Here is a 17076-nt window from a genome sequence, read left to right on the forward strand (position 1 = left end):
AAAATATCTTTCCCCATGCCTTCAATTGTGTGTCTTTGAATCTGAAGCAAGTCTATTATAGGCAACATATATATGGGTCTTGTTTTTTTAATCCATTCAGCTACCCTGTGTCTTTTGATTGGAGTATCTTGTCCATTTACATTTAAAGTAATTATTGATAGGTACATACTTATGGTCATTTTTTTAGTTGTTTTCTGGTTGTTTTGTAATTCTTCTCCATTCCTTTCTTCTTCTCTTTTTCTCCTCCCTTGTGATTTGATGACTTTATTTTTTGTGTATCTGTTACAGGTTTTTTGGTTTGTGGTCCCCATGAGTTTTATATATAACAACTTGTGAATATAGCTATATATTTTCAGTTGATGATCACTTAAGTTCAAGCACATTCTAAAAGATGAAGGTTTTTACTCTCCTCCCAGAACTTTTTATGTTTTTGAGGTCGTACTTTGTATCTTTTATCTTGTGTGTCACTTAACTAATTGTTTTAGATATAAATGATTTTACTACTTTTGTTCTTTAACCTTCATACTAGCTTTATAGGTTATTGATCCTTTAGCTTTACTATGTTTTTCTTTAAAGTGAGTTTTTTTTTCTGTCGTTATTTTCTTGTTTCTAATTATAGCATTTCTTTTCCATTTAAAAAAATCCCTTTAACATGTTTTATCAGGCCAGTTTAGTGGTAATGAACTCCTTTGGCTTTTTTTTTTTTTGGGAAACTCTTTTAATCTCTCAATTCTGAATGATAATCTTGCCAGGTATAATATTCATGGTTGTAAGTTTTTCCTTTCAGAACTTTGAATATATCATGCCAATCCTTTCTGGCCTGTAAAATTTCTTCTGAAAAATTAACTAATAGCCTTATGTGGGTTCCCATGTATGTGACTTTTTTTTTCTCTCTCTATCTTTAGCTTTTGCCATTTAATTATAATATATCTTGGTGTGGATCTCTTTGAGTTCATGTTGTTTGGAGCTTTATGCTTCCTGTACCTGGATATCTGTTTCCCTTACCCAGGTTAGGAACGTTTCAGCCATTATTTCTTCAAGTATATTTCTTCTTTTCTCTCTCTCTTCTGTTTCTGCAACCCTGTAATGTGAATGTTAGTATACTTGATGTTGTCGTATAGAGCCTTTAAATTATCCTCATTTTTAAAATTTTTCTTTTTGTTGTTCTTATTGGGTGATTTTTCGCCACCCTGTGTTCCAGATCACTGACCTTTTCTTTGATCTGCTGTTGATTTCCTCTAGGGCATTTTTTTTTAGACTTTAGTTATTGTATTCTTCAGGTCTGATTGGTTCTTTTTTATATTTTTTCTGTCTTTTTTGAAGTTCTCACATAGCTCATCCATTCTTCTAGTTTGGTAAGCATCTTTATGATCATTATTTTGAACTCTATCTAGTAAATTGCTTATCTCCATTTTCTTTCTTTCTTTTTCAGAGGTTTTGTCTTTTTTTTTTCATTTGGAAGCTATTCCTTTTTCTCTTCTTTTTATCTGGTTGTCTCTTTTTTTCTCTGAGTTAGGTATATCAGCTCTTTCCCCTCATGCTGAAATGGTGGTCTTATATAGAAGGTCTCCTGTGATGCCCAGTGGCACAATTTCTCCTGGTCACAAGAGACAGGATCTCCAGGGGTATCCCCTATGTGAGTTGCATGTGTCCTCTTGTTGTGTTTGGACCACAGTTGCTGTGGACATACTGTGTAGGGCTGGTCCCCAGCTCGACTGGCTGCAAGATTTTGCAGGCACACTGGTATGCTAGACTAGCTCCCTGCAGTGGTAGCCACTTTGGAGGGGTGCCAGTATTAGCTAGGGCCACCATTGGGTGGGGCAGAGTAAGGACCACTTTAAAGGGGCCAGCTGAGCTGGGTGGGTTGGCCAGGGCAGGTCCTCAGGAACACTTGGGCAGGATGCACGGTGTATGTTAGATTGAATAAAGAGTGACAGGAATGGCACCTGCCAGCATAAGGGAAGGAAAGTAAAAAGAAAAAATACTGGCATCTTCCAGTGCTTCTGTTCCCAGAGAGTTCCAGCAGATCCCTGCCATCTGGCACACACACCCAAATTAGTGAATCTCCTTCTCATACGACCTTGATGCTTTTCAAGCTGCTTTGGCCCTGGGACTTAGAGCGAGTGAGTGTGTTTGAGCCCTTTATGGGCAGATTCTCAGTTTCCCACAGTCCTCTGGCTCTCCCAGACTTAAGCATCACTGGTTTTCAAAGCCAGATGTCATGGGGGCTCATTTCCTGGTGCAGGTCCCCTGGGCTGGGGAGCCAGATGTGGGACTTGGATCCCTCGCTTCTCAGCAGAGACCTCCATGTTTATAATATCTCTCCCACTTGTAAGTTGCTGCACTCAGGGTGTGTGTTCTGACTAGACCGCATTCCCTCCTACCCATCTTAGCACAGTCTCTTCTTTATGTCCTCAGTTGTATAAATTCTGTTCTGCCAGTCTTCAGGTCATTCTCATAGTTGTTGTATACATAGTTGTAGTTGTGTGTAGGAGGTGAGCTCAGGATCTTTCTACTCTGCCATCTTGATTCCACCAAGATTATTCACTTTAAATAGCTTCTCTTAAAAAGAGTTTAAATGAGCACAAGTGCCTGTCACCTGGTTAGTGAGAAAATGTTCCATTGGGTAAAATTGCTGAAGTAGAGGTTTTTAGGGTGCCTCTTTCTCTTTTCTTATTTAAATAGTATCTCCTAATGGTTAAAAGAGAGAGAGACATACATGGAACGCTAATGGTTTTGGTTTCCATGGTGATAATTTTTCAGATTCTAATACTGCATGCCACCTAGTGTTTCCAAGCCAAAAGCTTTGATGTATTGGTATCCTAGGTTTTATCGTGTACTAAAGCTGAAGCTAAGAACTATCTAAACATCTTCTTTTTTAAAATGGCACCTTTTTCCCTGTATGAGCAGTCTTGAGGCTACCATAGTGATACTTCCATATCTATAGCTTGTTGCCATTTCATACGTGATTTTTTTCCAGTGTTCCATTCCTGGATGAAATAAAGATGGAGTGCTGCATAACTCAGATTTCTGGTCGTCTCTTGTTTAGCTTCTTCAAGGCATTCCGTTCCCTGTAAACTCTTATAACCTAGCAAACTGTGTCTTTTACCTAGTCCCTAATAAAACTCCTTCACAAATTGCTGAATACAAATGTTTAGAACTCTGGAAAGACAGAAGACTTAAAAATGAAGCAAATCACTCTCCAGTATTGTTAGCCGATAGAGACTTAGATCATCTGTCAGTGTGTACCGGAGAAACCATATACAATCTATAATCTGTATTGAAACTCCAAACTTTAGAATTCAGAGCTCACAGAACTCTGCCACCTAGAAGTATACTGTCAAATGATAAATCTGGAGACAGGTTTATTAACAACCTATATTAAGAATGTCAGCAAATCTTTCTGGAGGCAAGGAAACAAAACCGTGGATTGAATCTGACATCAAGTTAAAGGTTTAGAATGTGGCATTCCCAGTTCTCCCATAAACCTCATATTCACTCTCCATACTAGCTTGATCAGCAATGCCTAAAGAGTTTTACTTTGCTTTCCAGGGACAGACCCTGTTGAATGCAATAAAGTAAAGCCACAGCACAGTGCCAGGCTTCAATCAGCATTCAATAAAGAGAAGCTGCTGTTCTTACTGGGAATTCGTTCAACAAATATTTACTGAGCACCTACTGAGTGCTCTACACCTATGCTAAGCTCTGAGGATACAACAGGAAACAAAGCAGACAAAAATCCCTGCCCACACTGAGCTTATATTCTCATGGAACGAGATGGTGATAAAGGCTGTAAAGAAAGGATAGGCTGGCCTCCTGTGATAAGTGAATACTGCTTAGATACCACTTCCTTTAGGAAATTTTTTCTTAAGCTCCTTCCCCGTGGGCAGTAACACAAATGTGTGCATGTGCATGCGCATACACATACACACACACACAAAGGGAAACACCATATCTTTTCTCATAGCAGCATTCTTAGAGCCTAGTGTATAGTAGGACCTTAATAAATAGTTAAAGGAAGAAAGTCAGAAAAGAAAGGCAAATTAAGACGAAATAATTGAAATTATTAGGATTGTGTACACAACTCAGAATGTGATGCAGACTTGTTTTAAATTTCTAAGGTGGGAGTGAAGTGGCATTCCTGGAAAAATGTTTGTTGGCAGCATGAGGGTTAAATTTGAGAAAGAAGAACTTGTCATGAGGATAATCAGAACATGGGCAAATGTATTTTGAAGATAGTAAAGAAAAGAGAACATATCTGAATGGAGTTTGGAAAAGGCAATATAATCTACACCACCTAAATTCACAGCATGAAAAACAGAAGTTGGAATAAAGAAGAAGATAAATTGTTTTGTTTTTTAAGTTCAAGATGGCAAAATGGTATAGTTGAAAATGAAACAAGATAATGGGAGAGACAGATTTGGCTGGAGAAAAGAGTAATGTGGTTAGATTTGTCTATATTCATTTGGAAGAAGACCAAAAGTATAAAATAAGAAATTGGATAAGAAATGAGAGTTTCCATTGTTAGCAACTCTGTCTAGAGTTGTGTTGACTTTAGATGATATGAAATATGACATCAAAAGCTAGCCCTGCCTTCAGAGGTTTCATCACAGACTTAATAATGTGAACATCATGCAGGTTTTCATTTCAGAAGTTTGAGATGTGTTTTTAAAAAACAACCACCATTCTCAGAGTCTGAGAGGTGAGTTTTCCAAGCGAGAACAAGGTCGGTTTTCAGATTTTGATTTAATATAGTGTATAAGTTAATTTGTAGCTGATCATCAGAGTGAACAACATTCCTGAAATTTAGGAAAATATATTAATAAACTGAGTATATGGAACACTTTCATTTAGAAAAGGGTCATGATGATTGTGCAGTTTAAGGTGAAAATAGGCTTGTATTTTAACTTGTTTGAAGTCTTGAGTTTGCAGTCTTGTGTTAAGATTATAAGATATTACTGACAAATACCTGAACCTTTTTTAGCGAGTTTTTATGTAATGTCGCTCAGTTTAGCTGATTAAACTTATCTTCTTGCAGATGTGCCAAATAGTGCTGTAAACAAACCTAGAGTTTCTGACGCTGTCCATCCAAACAACTATCTCATCAGGACAGAGCCAGAACAAGGGACCCTCTATTCACCAGAACAAACATCTCTCCATGAAAGTGAGGGTCTGTTGTGTTATCTTTTAAGTATTAGATTTGCTTTTCATATTTCCTTTTTGAAAATGAGCATCAGAAATATAAAATGAAGATATTTCCTGCTGGTTTCATTCCTGCAGGATCATTGGGTAACTCAAGAAGTTCAACACAAATGAATTCTTATTCCGACAGTGGATACCAGGAAGCAGGGAGTTTCCACAACAGCCAGAACTTGAGTAAGGCAGATAATAGAGCGCAGCATTCCTTCATAGGATCAACTAATAGCCAGCTGGTGAGGAATTCGAGAGCTGAAGGGCAAACACTGGTTCAGGTAAGCCAAACACAACCAGATCCTCTTAAAGACATGCCCTCCTAATTGAATACCTGTTATAAGTATTCCTTATTAAAAGTAAAGCCAATACCGACCATTTTGAAGTTATAGAATGGATAAAGTAGCAAAATTGCTTTACAGTATGAGTCCATGGTGATAAGGAATTTCTAGGCATGAAACCTGAAAATGTATTAGTTCCTATTAATGAATTCTGATTAATCCTAGGCATAGGAGAGTAATTTTTTTGAAAGCAGCAAGTTTGGCATGAGGAGAGTAGTCCAGGGAAAGTATGAGAGAACTGGGTGGAATGTTCTAGTCCCTGAGGGGTTATGAGTTCCTAAAAATACTAGAGCTAAAAACGTGCTATAAAGAGTCCTCGAGGGCAGGCAGTTCCCATACCTGCAAAAAATGGGACTGGCCCATTCTAACCAAAGCTTTTGCCTTCATCACTGGAATTGTTCTCTGAAAACGCATTTCTTCCCTTTGTTAGGATAGAGATATTCCTGCCTATAGAAAGCTATGTATAGAAGCGTACCCGTTGTGTTAAGTTAGGGTGTTCTTACTTGATAGTCAACAGTAGTAATGATGATGCATATGTATTCGTAAAAACTCCTTAGTTCGCCACTCATTGCCGCTTTATTTACATCAGTCCTCCAGCATGTGCTGGAAGTAATAGGAGTCCCGACTGGCAGTAACCAGTGAGGATAGCTGTCTTCCAAGTTCCCCATGATTTCTCTGGAACTGAATAATGGCAAGATGATCAAAGAAGTTAGGCAAAGACTAAACTTCTCATAATGCAACGCAGGAAGCCCTGAAGGTACTCTTGCAGCGGGCCAGGGTTCCCGGTGCCAAAGGAGAAACACAATATGACTTGGCTCAGCAATTTATGGGAAACTTTTAAGTATTAAGAAATATTTCTGTAAAACTCACACAAATATGGTGCGTAAATTTTTAAGCTGAGACAGGAAGTCTTGTTGCCGAAGCAAACTACTTCCAGTGGCACCTCCATTGCTTGGGTGATACATTTACTCCTCTGCTGTGAGGGATGCTCTGATGGGAGAGTTTGGGCAGCTTCAGACTAAATATTTACAGGTCATCTGCTTAGGTGAATTTCTGTGTCAGCAGGTCTAAAGTCACACTTCTGAATAATACTTAACTACAGAGACGGTCTGTTTTTCCCCTAAAAATGGTCATGTTACCATTTTATTTAATTTTTTTTTAACTTACAGTACATTTTGTTCCTGGAGCTGAAGATCGCAAAGGGGTCTTTAAAACTGAATTTGTGTGTAGTCTAGGCAACACAATTTCTAGATATCTGGGCCAAGTATCATCCCATTTTAAAAGTAAACGGCTTATATGTGGGATTTTAAAAGTTATCTTAAGCACTGTTAAACCTCAAGCATAGATTTTAATTCTCTGTCTACTAATTTTTAAACCCCCTCTTTCGTGCCTTTTGTTTATTGTTTATTTACAATCCCCTTCCCTCCTCAGATCTTCTCTCCATGGCTGTTGCCTTCCCAGAATTGTTGAGTTTGAGCACTCGAGTGATCTCAGAGCAGGTGTTTCAGGCAGCCAGTTGCTTATGACACCTGGAGACAAAGCACGCTTCCTCTTAGGACATCTGAGATTATACAGAGTCCTTAAATCATCCCTGTTTCTTCCTTTATTGCCCCAACAAAAAGTGAAAGGGCTTGGTGACAACTCTTCCCTGGGAGTCACTAAGGAGATACAGAGCAACCTGTTCCTGGGCTTGTAACCCAGGGCCCTGGTGTGTGTTTCCCACTCCTGTTCCCTCAGGCCGGAGCCCCAGCCCAGCCACCATTCTTCATTATCGTACTGCAGCCAGGAAGGGGTTGGAGACTCTGTTTGCAGGAGTCTGCAGGTTCATAGAAGGACCAGCCATGGCAGCGATGCTCTTCATTTCCTGGTCTGCTGTCGTCCGGCTGGCTAGGCCAAGAACCCAGCAGAGATTTTGAGCATTCCTTCTGCTGGAACAGATTTGAGGGTACCTCTGTTTGCATCTCATTAAATCCACCAGCTAAAGACAAGAACTTATAAATCAAAGGAGGTAGAAAGAAGTGGCTGAAATCACTCAACAGCCACAGCTGAGCTAAAAGCAGAGCGAGTTGACTCAAGCACCTGTGCAATCACGCTGTCCCTTGAGACTAAATCCACAGAGGAGAGTGTTGCATTGGACCCCAGGCCCTATCCAGATTTTCACTTATTCTACTTTGAAAAAATGCATTCCATTTGTTAATGGGGCCAGCCCATAAAGACAACTATAGATACTGCTCTAGTTATATTTACATTAATGTATTGGAAAAAATTTTTTTTTGTTTTACGTAAATGCGTTACCTTGACCAAGCTTTGACTCACAGGATACAAAAGTACACTGCTCCAGTGACCCTTCACACTTGTAATACAACATCTTATGTGGTGAAAAAATGCATAGGCAGAGGGTAAAGAAAATGTAAAGATGAAAGAAAAGGGAATATTGAATGGCTTTAGATCTCTCTTTACTGGTTGATGTTAGTATTCTGAAGGGCAGAGGTGGAGATTAAACCATGAAAAAAAAGGTAGAACAAGAAAAACAGAATAAGGAAAAATTAAGATCCAGCTCGAAAGCATAAAAAGGAAAAGAAACTTAGATGCCTGAATAAGTAGTGAATTCACATTCTGTAGTGAGCTATGTGCATTTTATTTCTGTAATGACAATGGACACAAAACCCTGGATAAACACGTTCTCTTTTCTCCCCCTTTCATCAGCCATCAGTAGCCAATCGGGCCATGAGAAGAGTTAGTTCAGTTCCATCTAGAGCACAGTCTCCTTCTTATGTTATCAGCACAGGCGTGTCTCCTTCAAGGGGGTCACTGAGAACTTCTCTGGGTGGTGGATTTGGCTCTCCGTCAGTGACCGACTCCCGACCACTGAACCCCAGTGCATACTCCTCCACCACATTACCTGCTCAGCGGGCAGCCTCTCCGTACTCTGCACAGAGACCCGCCTCCCCATCAGCTGTACGTCGGATTGGGTCGGTCACCTCCCGGCAGACCTCCAATCCCAATGGACCAACCCCTCAGTACCAAACCACCACCAGAGTGGGGTCCCCACTGACCCTGACGGATGCACAGACTCGAGTAGCTTCCCCATCCCAAGGCCAGGTGGGGTCATCATCCCCCAAACGCTCAGGGATGACCGCCGTACCACAGCATCTGGGACCTTCACTGCAAAGGACTGTAAATGACATGGAGCAATTCGGACAGCAGCAGTACGAAATTTATGAGAGGATGGTTCCACCTCGGCCAGACAGCCTGACAGGTGAGTACAAGGTGACAGCACTACACAAAGCCTAGCGGGGAAATCTTCCGTGCAGCCGTTGCTGAAACAGAGCATGTAAAGTGGAAAATTTATCTGAAAATTTATACTGGAGACTTCAGGCTGACTTGTCTTTCAGGCTCTATAATTTTTAATGCATCAAATTATATACATTGAAATCATCAGACCTCTTTTGTAATGAATACATTTCCCCTGTTCCTCACGATATTACAGTATAAAAGGTTCTGTTTTGCATTTTAGAAGAATTGGTTGGAATTCTAAACAGTTTGTGGAGGTTTTTTGTAATGAAATATTTTTCGTTAGCTAGGACTACCCATACCCAAACCCATAAGTTATGTTAAAAGGTGGTATCATAATATTTCAAAATTTTAAAAGAAATTCCTTAGTAATACAGACTAGAATATGCATTTCCTCACCTACTGCCTTGATTTTTAGCATCCCGATATGAAATGCACAAAGTTGTTGTGAACTACCTTCAAATTGTACCAATAAGGTCTCTGGTGGTACAGCCATTTCCTTTGGGCATTTTCCATGGTGGTTTTCCCACATGATATATAGAAGTAGTATTGTTTTGATTAAAATGAAATTCATCTTTAACTTCTTTCATTTAAAATGAAATTCATTCATGTTTTAAATTATATTTTAAATGTAACATGCATGATGGTAAAACATTAAAACTATGCAGGAGAATACAAAATGAGAAGTGAAAGTCTCAACCTCCTCTCCCCCCGTCCCACTCACCAGTTTGTGTCTTCCAGAATGTTTGATTATATATAAGTACATATGTTTACATACAAATGTGCACACATTGTGTTTTCTCTTTTATGCTGAGGGGATTCTGTTATATAGATCTTCTATACCTTGTTCTTTTTTTTTTAACATGTCTGAGAGTTCCACTTCATTCTCTCAAGAGATGCCCAGGACCCCATTTTATAGATGTATTATAGTTTGTTTAATCACTTCTCTGTTAACGGACATTTAGTCCATTTCTCATTTTTAATAGTTTCTTATTTTTAGCTATTAGAGACAGGGATGCAACATGTATTATTCTCCCTGCACATTTACACATAGATACTAAGAAAACTGTGGGATCTATTTCTTGAAGTTGAATTGCTGGATCAAAATATGGCATATTTTTTCATAAAGAAACTGTCAAATTGCCCCCAGGAGGACTTTAGAGATTTACATTTGCCACCCATAGTTTGAGCGTGCCTGTTCCCTGCACCTTCACTGGCGCTGCGTGTTGTCAAAGTGTCTTCATCTTCACCAGTCTGGCAGTTAAAGGGCTATATACCTCATTGTTGTAAGTAGCTTCTGTTGAGTTATGGCTGAGGTTGATGATTTCATGTTTATCAGCCGTTTTATTGCTTTTCTGCAAACTGCAAGTTCTTTTGTCTGTTTTTATAATTTGTAAAAGTTTTTTTACTTGAAATAAATTAAACCCTTGTAATATATTTCTCCAGGATTTTTCTCATTTAATACTTTGTCTTTGACTTTGATTTTGCTATTTCTTATTTACAGAAGTCTTTTAAGATTTCTGTGTAGTAAAATTAATATCCTTTCCTTATGGCTTCTGGGAAAGGTAAAAGCCTTTCTGAGATTTTCTAATTGAATATTTTTGCACTAAGAATTAGTACTGAACTTGATTTTGAGCTCAAGAAACTTCCTTGTGGAGAAACCACCTCTTTCTCATTCAGCCACCAGAGGGATATCCTTAGCTTAGATGTTTTCTGGCATGCCTCTGAAAGGATGCAGCAAAGTGAGGTAGGAATTATTTATGACATTCTGCCTCCAGAGGAAACCTTAAAAGATAAGTAGTTCTGAAAATTTCTGTTCCCGCGACCTGCACCCCCATATATGCATACACCAGCGACACAGAAATCTACGCTTGCAGTGGTGTAAAGAGGAAACCCAGGAAAGAGTAAGCACATACAGAACTGTCTCCATGTTTATTAACCCTGATGGCTCATCTTTGATTTTAAAAAGTCTGCTTCTCTGACAATGCAGGTGTCAATTAGACTTTTATATTTCGGGGAGAAAAAAATTACACCTAGCATATTATGGATTTTTTTCCCCTAGAAAACGGCAATCTTCAAAAGAAGCAAAGAGTTTCTTAAAAATGTTCTAGGGAAGCTTTGTTTCCCATCAGCTCTCTACCTGCCCAATTATTCTGAATGTGGATCCTAATTTGTGAATTCCTTTCTTTTATTCTTATTTCAGAAAGTGATGTGCTTGTCATTTTGTTTGCTGTGGTTCTTGATTTCAAAGGAATAATAACCTGCTAATTGATAAGTCTAAGCAGTAGTTTTTAGTGGATTCAGATGCTTGGCTATTTGGTGACCATAATTTAAATGGTGATACAATATATGTATGAATTACTTCCTTCCAAAGAAAAGATATGTCTGCCCTAAAATACTCATTTGAGTATAGCCGTAGCACATCAAGAAAAGTTTGGAGAATAAAAAGAGTTCATATTTGGAAGGTAAATATATGTTTATTTTCAGTATCTTAAAATACAAAGGTTTTAAATCACAAGGAATGTATCATTGTAATAGGTAAACTAGTATGTATTTGTGGGATTGCAAATGAAACTGGTGGTTGGATAAATAATACTGTGAACACCAGAGTTTTCCATTTATTTGGAGGGAGGTAAGGTTATTAAAAATCTGTGGAAATACTTCTGGAAAGATTATTTCAGATAACAATTACAGAACATGTATCACTTGTCTTCCAGCTTAAAGGATACTAACTTACAGTAGCTTTTCTACAGATAATCATTTAACTTAATCTATAGGGGCTGTGTAATTTTTAAAATGTCAGTCTATAGGACTATGTGTTTTTGTTTTAATGCATGAGTAGGTAAACAAAAATAGTAACAGTCATTATGTTATTCAGAAGGATTTTTAATATCAAGAAATTGCTACATCTCACTGTAATTCTGAAGTTTTTTATTTCCCATTATAGTCTGTCACATACCGTAATTTTATCTCACTTAATTCTATCACCAATGAATTGTTTACTGGATACTTTTTATAGTTCTGAGTGGTGTAAAGCTCATTTTGTTAGCCTTTCTTGTGAAATTATAGTAAGTGTTCATGAAAGTTTTCATATTAAAATGCATTCCAGTGAAGACTCCAGCCAGATCCTTGCACAGTAAGAATCTCACATTCTGAATGGGACAGAAGGCTTTGGTCCCATTTCACAAGTGGAGGTGGGGTGGGGATGAGGGGCACAGGGCGGGGCACAAGGCCTCGGGGATCGTCCAACTTCAGGAGCATCCAGGGTTCTGCTTGGCTCTGCCCAAGTGTGAGTGATCTTCAGAGTCTTACAGTGAACCAAGTGTCTGTGGCTCTGCTGAATGTTAAAATAACACCTCATACTGAGAAGATTACCAGGGACAAGGTGCTTTTATCCACCCACTTTATGTCATCGTTAAAAACAATGCCTGCTCTTTTGTTCAAGATAGTCATGGGCTCTGTAAAGAAATGGAGTTTATACGATGCTAAAAATGAAAAATCTGCCAGTAAATCAAAAGCTGAAATCTTCAAATGATAACTTACAATAGCAATCATAATATTGTCTTTAGAGTTACATGGGCTTCCCTGGACCCCTGGAGAGCTAACCTCCCTCTTTAACCTTATATTTGTGGAGGGCTCTGTCCAGTTCAAGGTTTCTCCTACCACGTCTCATTGGTCCTTGAGAAATAGCTTTGTCCAGGGTTGGGTGTTCAGTGATAGAGCACACAGAGGGTTTCCTCTCAGCCTTACCAAGAAGTAGCTCTCTGAGAGGGATGAATCACATTTCCTTTAGGGCTCTGTTTCCTCGATTTTGAAATGGGAAGATTTGGCTGAATAATCTCCCAATTAAAAAGTTGTTTAAACCTGTGGTCTTCATTTTAGGGAATAGGGAGCCAGTAGCTGAAGCCCACATTTGTTCACTTAATTTCTCTCTATGTCACATTGCTGTCCAGGGTGGGTAGTAATCATTCATTTTAGCAGCTTTATGTATTAACTTTCTTGCTACTGCTCACTAAGCGACATGTAATTACCACTTGCATTCAGGCCCATTTGCTTTTAGTTGTGATATGATTAACTGAGCTAACAGGATGTGAATGAGTGTATCTTTTTGTAATTTTATTTACTGTGTTAATTATTTGCAGTGTTTTTAAAAGCAGGTACATGCTGACTAACTTCAGTTTGTGCTTCTTGCTCATATTTGGAGTGTAACCTTAGCTGGTATTGACAAATTTTACTTACTAATGATGACAAATCACAAATTCTGAGCATCACAATATAGAATATGCTGATTCACTTTTTTAAAGAAAATAAAACTTTTGGGTTTGCAGTCTGCATTATTTATTAACAATTAGAATGAAAGAGTATTTGAAATGATTTGATATTAATACACTAACTTTGTACTTTTCCTTCACGCTAGAAAGAAGGTAAACAAGAATCTGGTATGTGTGTTCCTTTGAAAACAACTGTTTTGTTTTAGTTGTGGTAACAAATAATAAAATAATACTTCATAAATCTTACTGGTTCACTAATAATATTTTAAATTTTGTAGCATAAAATCCAGTAAAAATCATGAATGAATTAATTGAGACAAAGTTCAGAGCAGTTCTTGAACATCAGGCTTTCTAGGCACTGGTATGTAGGTGTTGTGTTAGGTGCTGGGATTTTAAGAGGCGGGGGACATGATGGCATTCTCTTTTGGGGCCCAATCATAAAAAAGCTTATAGTTGGGAGTGAATTTCAGAGTATCAAATTGTTTAATAATTTCTTGTATTTTTTTTAATTTACTTATATTTTGCTGCCAAGAGAAAGTCTTATTTTTAGAATCTATATAGCATCCTGTTCATGTCTGGCATCCTTCTCTTGTAGAACTCACGAGGTTTGGTGTTTAGACTCAGATCTGGTCCTGTTGATTAGGAGTTACTCCTTTAACCTCACCACAGTTTCCGCAGTTCCTTAATGATGTAATTTTCCTGCCTCTAGGCTTACGGAGTTCCTATGCTAGTCAGCACAGCCAGCTTGGACAAGACCTTCGTTCAGCTGTGTCTCCCGACTTGCACATCACTCCTATATATGAGGGGAGGACCTATTACAGCCCAGTGTACCGCAGCCCAAACCACGGAACCGTGGAGCTCCAAGGATCACAGACAGCGCTGTACCACGCAGGCTCAGGTGGGCGTCAGCGCTGTTAGCTGGTTTCCCAATTTCACAGGCCCAAGAGTAGGAGGATTTTATTGAGATTGGGTTTCTTTTTAAAATGAGCTTATATTGCCCATTTGGTTGTCAGATAAGCAGCTATATGAAAGCAGATCAATACGCAGTAAAACAGAAGTTCATTTAGTGCCTGATTGATATATCTTTACCTTGGTTCAGTCTAATCAATGAACATAGTGATGATACTTTAATTGACTAGTAAGTTTGTAGAGCTATAGATCTGACTCCTTGGGTTAGACGCATATCAGATATAGAAAGGAAGGCCTTTTTTGGAATATTTCTGTATAATTTTTGTTGCCTAGAACATGAATTTAGGGAAAATCCCTGTGTGAGCTGTTTGGCTTATCTTTGATTTAGCACATGTGTGGCCCAGGTGTATTTGGTATTAGTCTTTTTTAAATAGTGGATTTCCTCTGAATATTCAAGTGATAGAGTATGAAATAAGTATTCCTTATGATGGACTCAGTCTGGGATAGAACGCAGCGATGGCATTTATAAACATCGGGAGCTAGTGCATCTCTCCCTTGTACTTGCCATTCCCGGAAGCTGTAGCCTGTGGCCACGGGACCTGCCAGACTGTGCTGCGGGTCTGGCGCATGGAGTCTCAAGGTGCTCCCTCTTTAAAAAGAAAACAGATGCAAAAGAGGTAGTACAGGCTTATTAACATGCCCATAAATGAACTCCTGGTAGCAGTGATAACCCCCTAAAGTAGCACAGCTCTAGGAGACGTACCTCACAGAATACCACGAGGGAGAAGGCTGGGTTTGAATTGCTTCTTGCCAAAAACTGACAATTCTGTCCACTGAGGTGTTTTTTTTTCCTAATAGAATGTACCAATTTTTAATGGATGTTAGTGAAGAAATATTTCACCTGTTATGCTCTATACACTGAAGAATTTCTTTAATAGGATTAAGAAGTAATGTTAAAATATTTTAATTGCAGGAAGAATATATATACAATCATTGGAAAAATACCTCCTGCAGTAGTTCAGAAAGAAATGTCAAATACAGTGTACCTATACCTTTATACAGTAATTTTAGGGAGTGCTATAGAAGAACTTGATATCTGTCTTCTTTCTTGTGATGTGTATCTTCCAGTGTTATCAAAATCCGTAGGTTTATAAATAAAAGTATACCAAAATAAGTAACCTATATACACTAAGTGTCTGAAGTTTGATGGTTTCAGTTATCTACACATTTGAATAAATTTGTATAAACTTGAATAAATATCTCTTTGGTTGTTGCTAAAATGAAATTATGAAGTTTTGCGATTTATTTCTAAGATTAGTTTAATTATTTCCTATATTTTGCTTGCAGTTTTGTTGTTGATCTTACTTATACTACTATGTTAGCAGATTTATTGTTTCATTCTGTTTTTTCCTGCTAATAAAATTGACATAAATATTATTTGTGTATGTTAAAAACTTCAGCACCCATTCTGTCACTAAGGAGCTAGATTGGTAGGACCTAAAAGTAAGCAACTTGTATCATTGTTAAAAACTATAATCCTTAAAATAGAAAATATTTTTACTTTGGAAAGTATCACCTGGCAGAGAACCTACTAATCTTTTTTAAAATGTTGACTTTCTAGTAGGTGTTGGAAATCTGCAAAGGACATCCAGCCAACGAAGTACCCTTACATACCAAAGAAATAATTATGCTCTGAACACAACAGCTACCTACGCGGAGCCCTACAGGCCAATACAGTACCGAGTGCAGGAGTGCAGTTACAACAGGCTTCAGCACGCAGCGCCGGCGGATGATGGCACCACGAGATCCCCGTCGATAGACAGCATTCAGAAGGACCCCAGGCAAGTACTACTGACAAGTCTCCAGAGTGCTGCCGTAGCTCCAGGTCAACCAGTTCCTTCATTCCGACCTTTGTCCAAGTCACTGTGTGTATTACAATACCAGTAACTCCTTACTTCTCATATTTCCAGTTGTCTTCCAGCATGGTGGGCACTGAGATTAATTTCATGTTAAAGATAGGTTCCTTCTTTCCAGGCTTTAGTAATAAAGTTAGAGAACATGCAGGTTTGTGTGAGTGTCTGCATCCATCGTTGAAATGCTTCACCTAGGCAGCTACCTGGGATGGCCTCTTAGTCTGAACTACACAGAGGATTGTAAAGGTTCATTTTATACCTGTTCCTTCATCCTGGCTGACTTCTTAGATGATGGCTTCCGAAAATGCATATGGTTGTTTTAAAGTGGGAAAGACTAATGTCATGTACGTTTTTGATCATGTTGGTCAATGCTGTGTTGGGCTTTTATTAACTAGGTCCTTTGGAAAGCTTTCTGCCATTTAGGGGAAAATAGTTCACAAGCAATTCTCATGTCTCATAAGCCAAAAATATTTGGCAATTAATAGACATTTCTCTTTTTAATTTTATTTGGCCCTGTAGAAAACATATTTTATTAAGACAAGTATGAGTCATTTAGTAATTGATTGATTTGGAAAAACTAGCCTCATCTTAAATGAAAGCCATTTGAAATACTCAGGAAATAAATAAATTTAGAAACTAAGAGAATTTCAACTTCTGAAAGAATGAAGTTGTTAAATTTTAAGCAGCTTGAGAATTATTTTAAGGCATATATTAGCAAGATTTCATTCACTCATCTCCCGCAAATAGTAGTTTCACTGAAAAATTGTTATTATTATCAATTCATTTTTAGCAACCTACCATCTTACTCTAATGAATGTGATTTAAAAGCATGAGTGAGGCTTTGGTTATTAAAACAAAATAAGGCACTTTTGAGTGGATTAGGAAGCCCAGTGCCCCACTAAAACTGCTCCACCTCTTCACTCTTTTGCCTTAAATTCTTCACAGTTTATATGTACATTTGGTTCCGCTGTTGCTATTTGCTACCCTTCTGTCATTTTCAGGATTTTTAAAAATAATTTCTCTAATAGCACCGCCAAATCAGAAGTCTTTTTACATGATTCCGCTTTTTTAAATTCTCAAAATAACAAAATCCTAGGGCGTCCGTATAGATACAGAGATTCTCAAAAGGGTTTTGAATTGTAGGTAATTTAGACCATA

General features: G+C 38.2%; 1 protein-coding gene across 12 annotated transcripts in view; it reads left to right on the top strand.

Annotated features, from left to right (window-relative positions):
• The window catches only part of PKP4 (plakophilin 4), a 210803-nt gene that overhangs the window by 150613 nt on the left and 43114 nt on the right, over positions 1-17076 (top strand). For 7 of the 12 annotated variants that reach the window (XM_072961006.1, XM_072961011.1, XM_072961013.1 and 4 more), the window contains 5 exons: positions 5039-5170; positions 5281-5471; positions 8238-8790; positions 13806-13994; positions 15627-15850. In XM_072961006.1, the coding sequence (XP_072817107.1) occupies positions 5039-5170; positions 5281-5471; positions 8238-8790; positions 13806-13994; positions 15627-15850 (1289 nt within the window). The remainder of the gene's footprint in view (positions 1-5038; positions 5171-5280; positions 5472-8237; positions 8791-13805; positions 13995-15626; positions 15851-17076) is intronic. The other 5 variants (XM_072961008.1, XM_072961012.1, XM_072961009.1 and 2 more) reach the window with 3 other exon arrangements.

Source organism: Vicugna pacos, chromosome 5 (assembly GCF_048564905.1).
Source record: "Vicugna pacos chromosome 5, VicPac4, whole genome shotgun sequence".
Lineage (NCBI taxonomy): Eukaryota > Metazoa > Chordata > Mammalia > Artiodactyla > Camelidae > Vicugna > Vicugna pacos.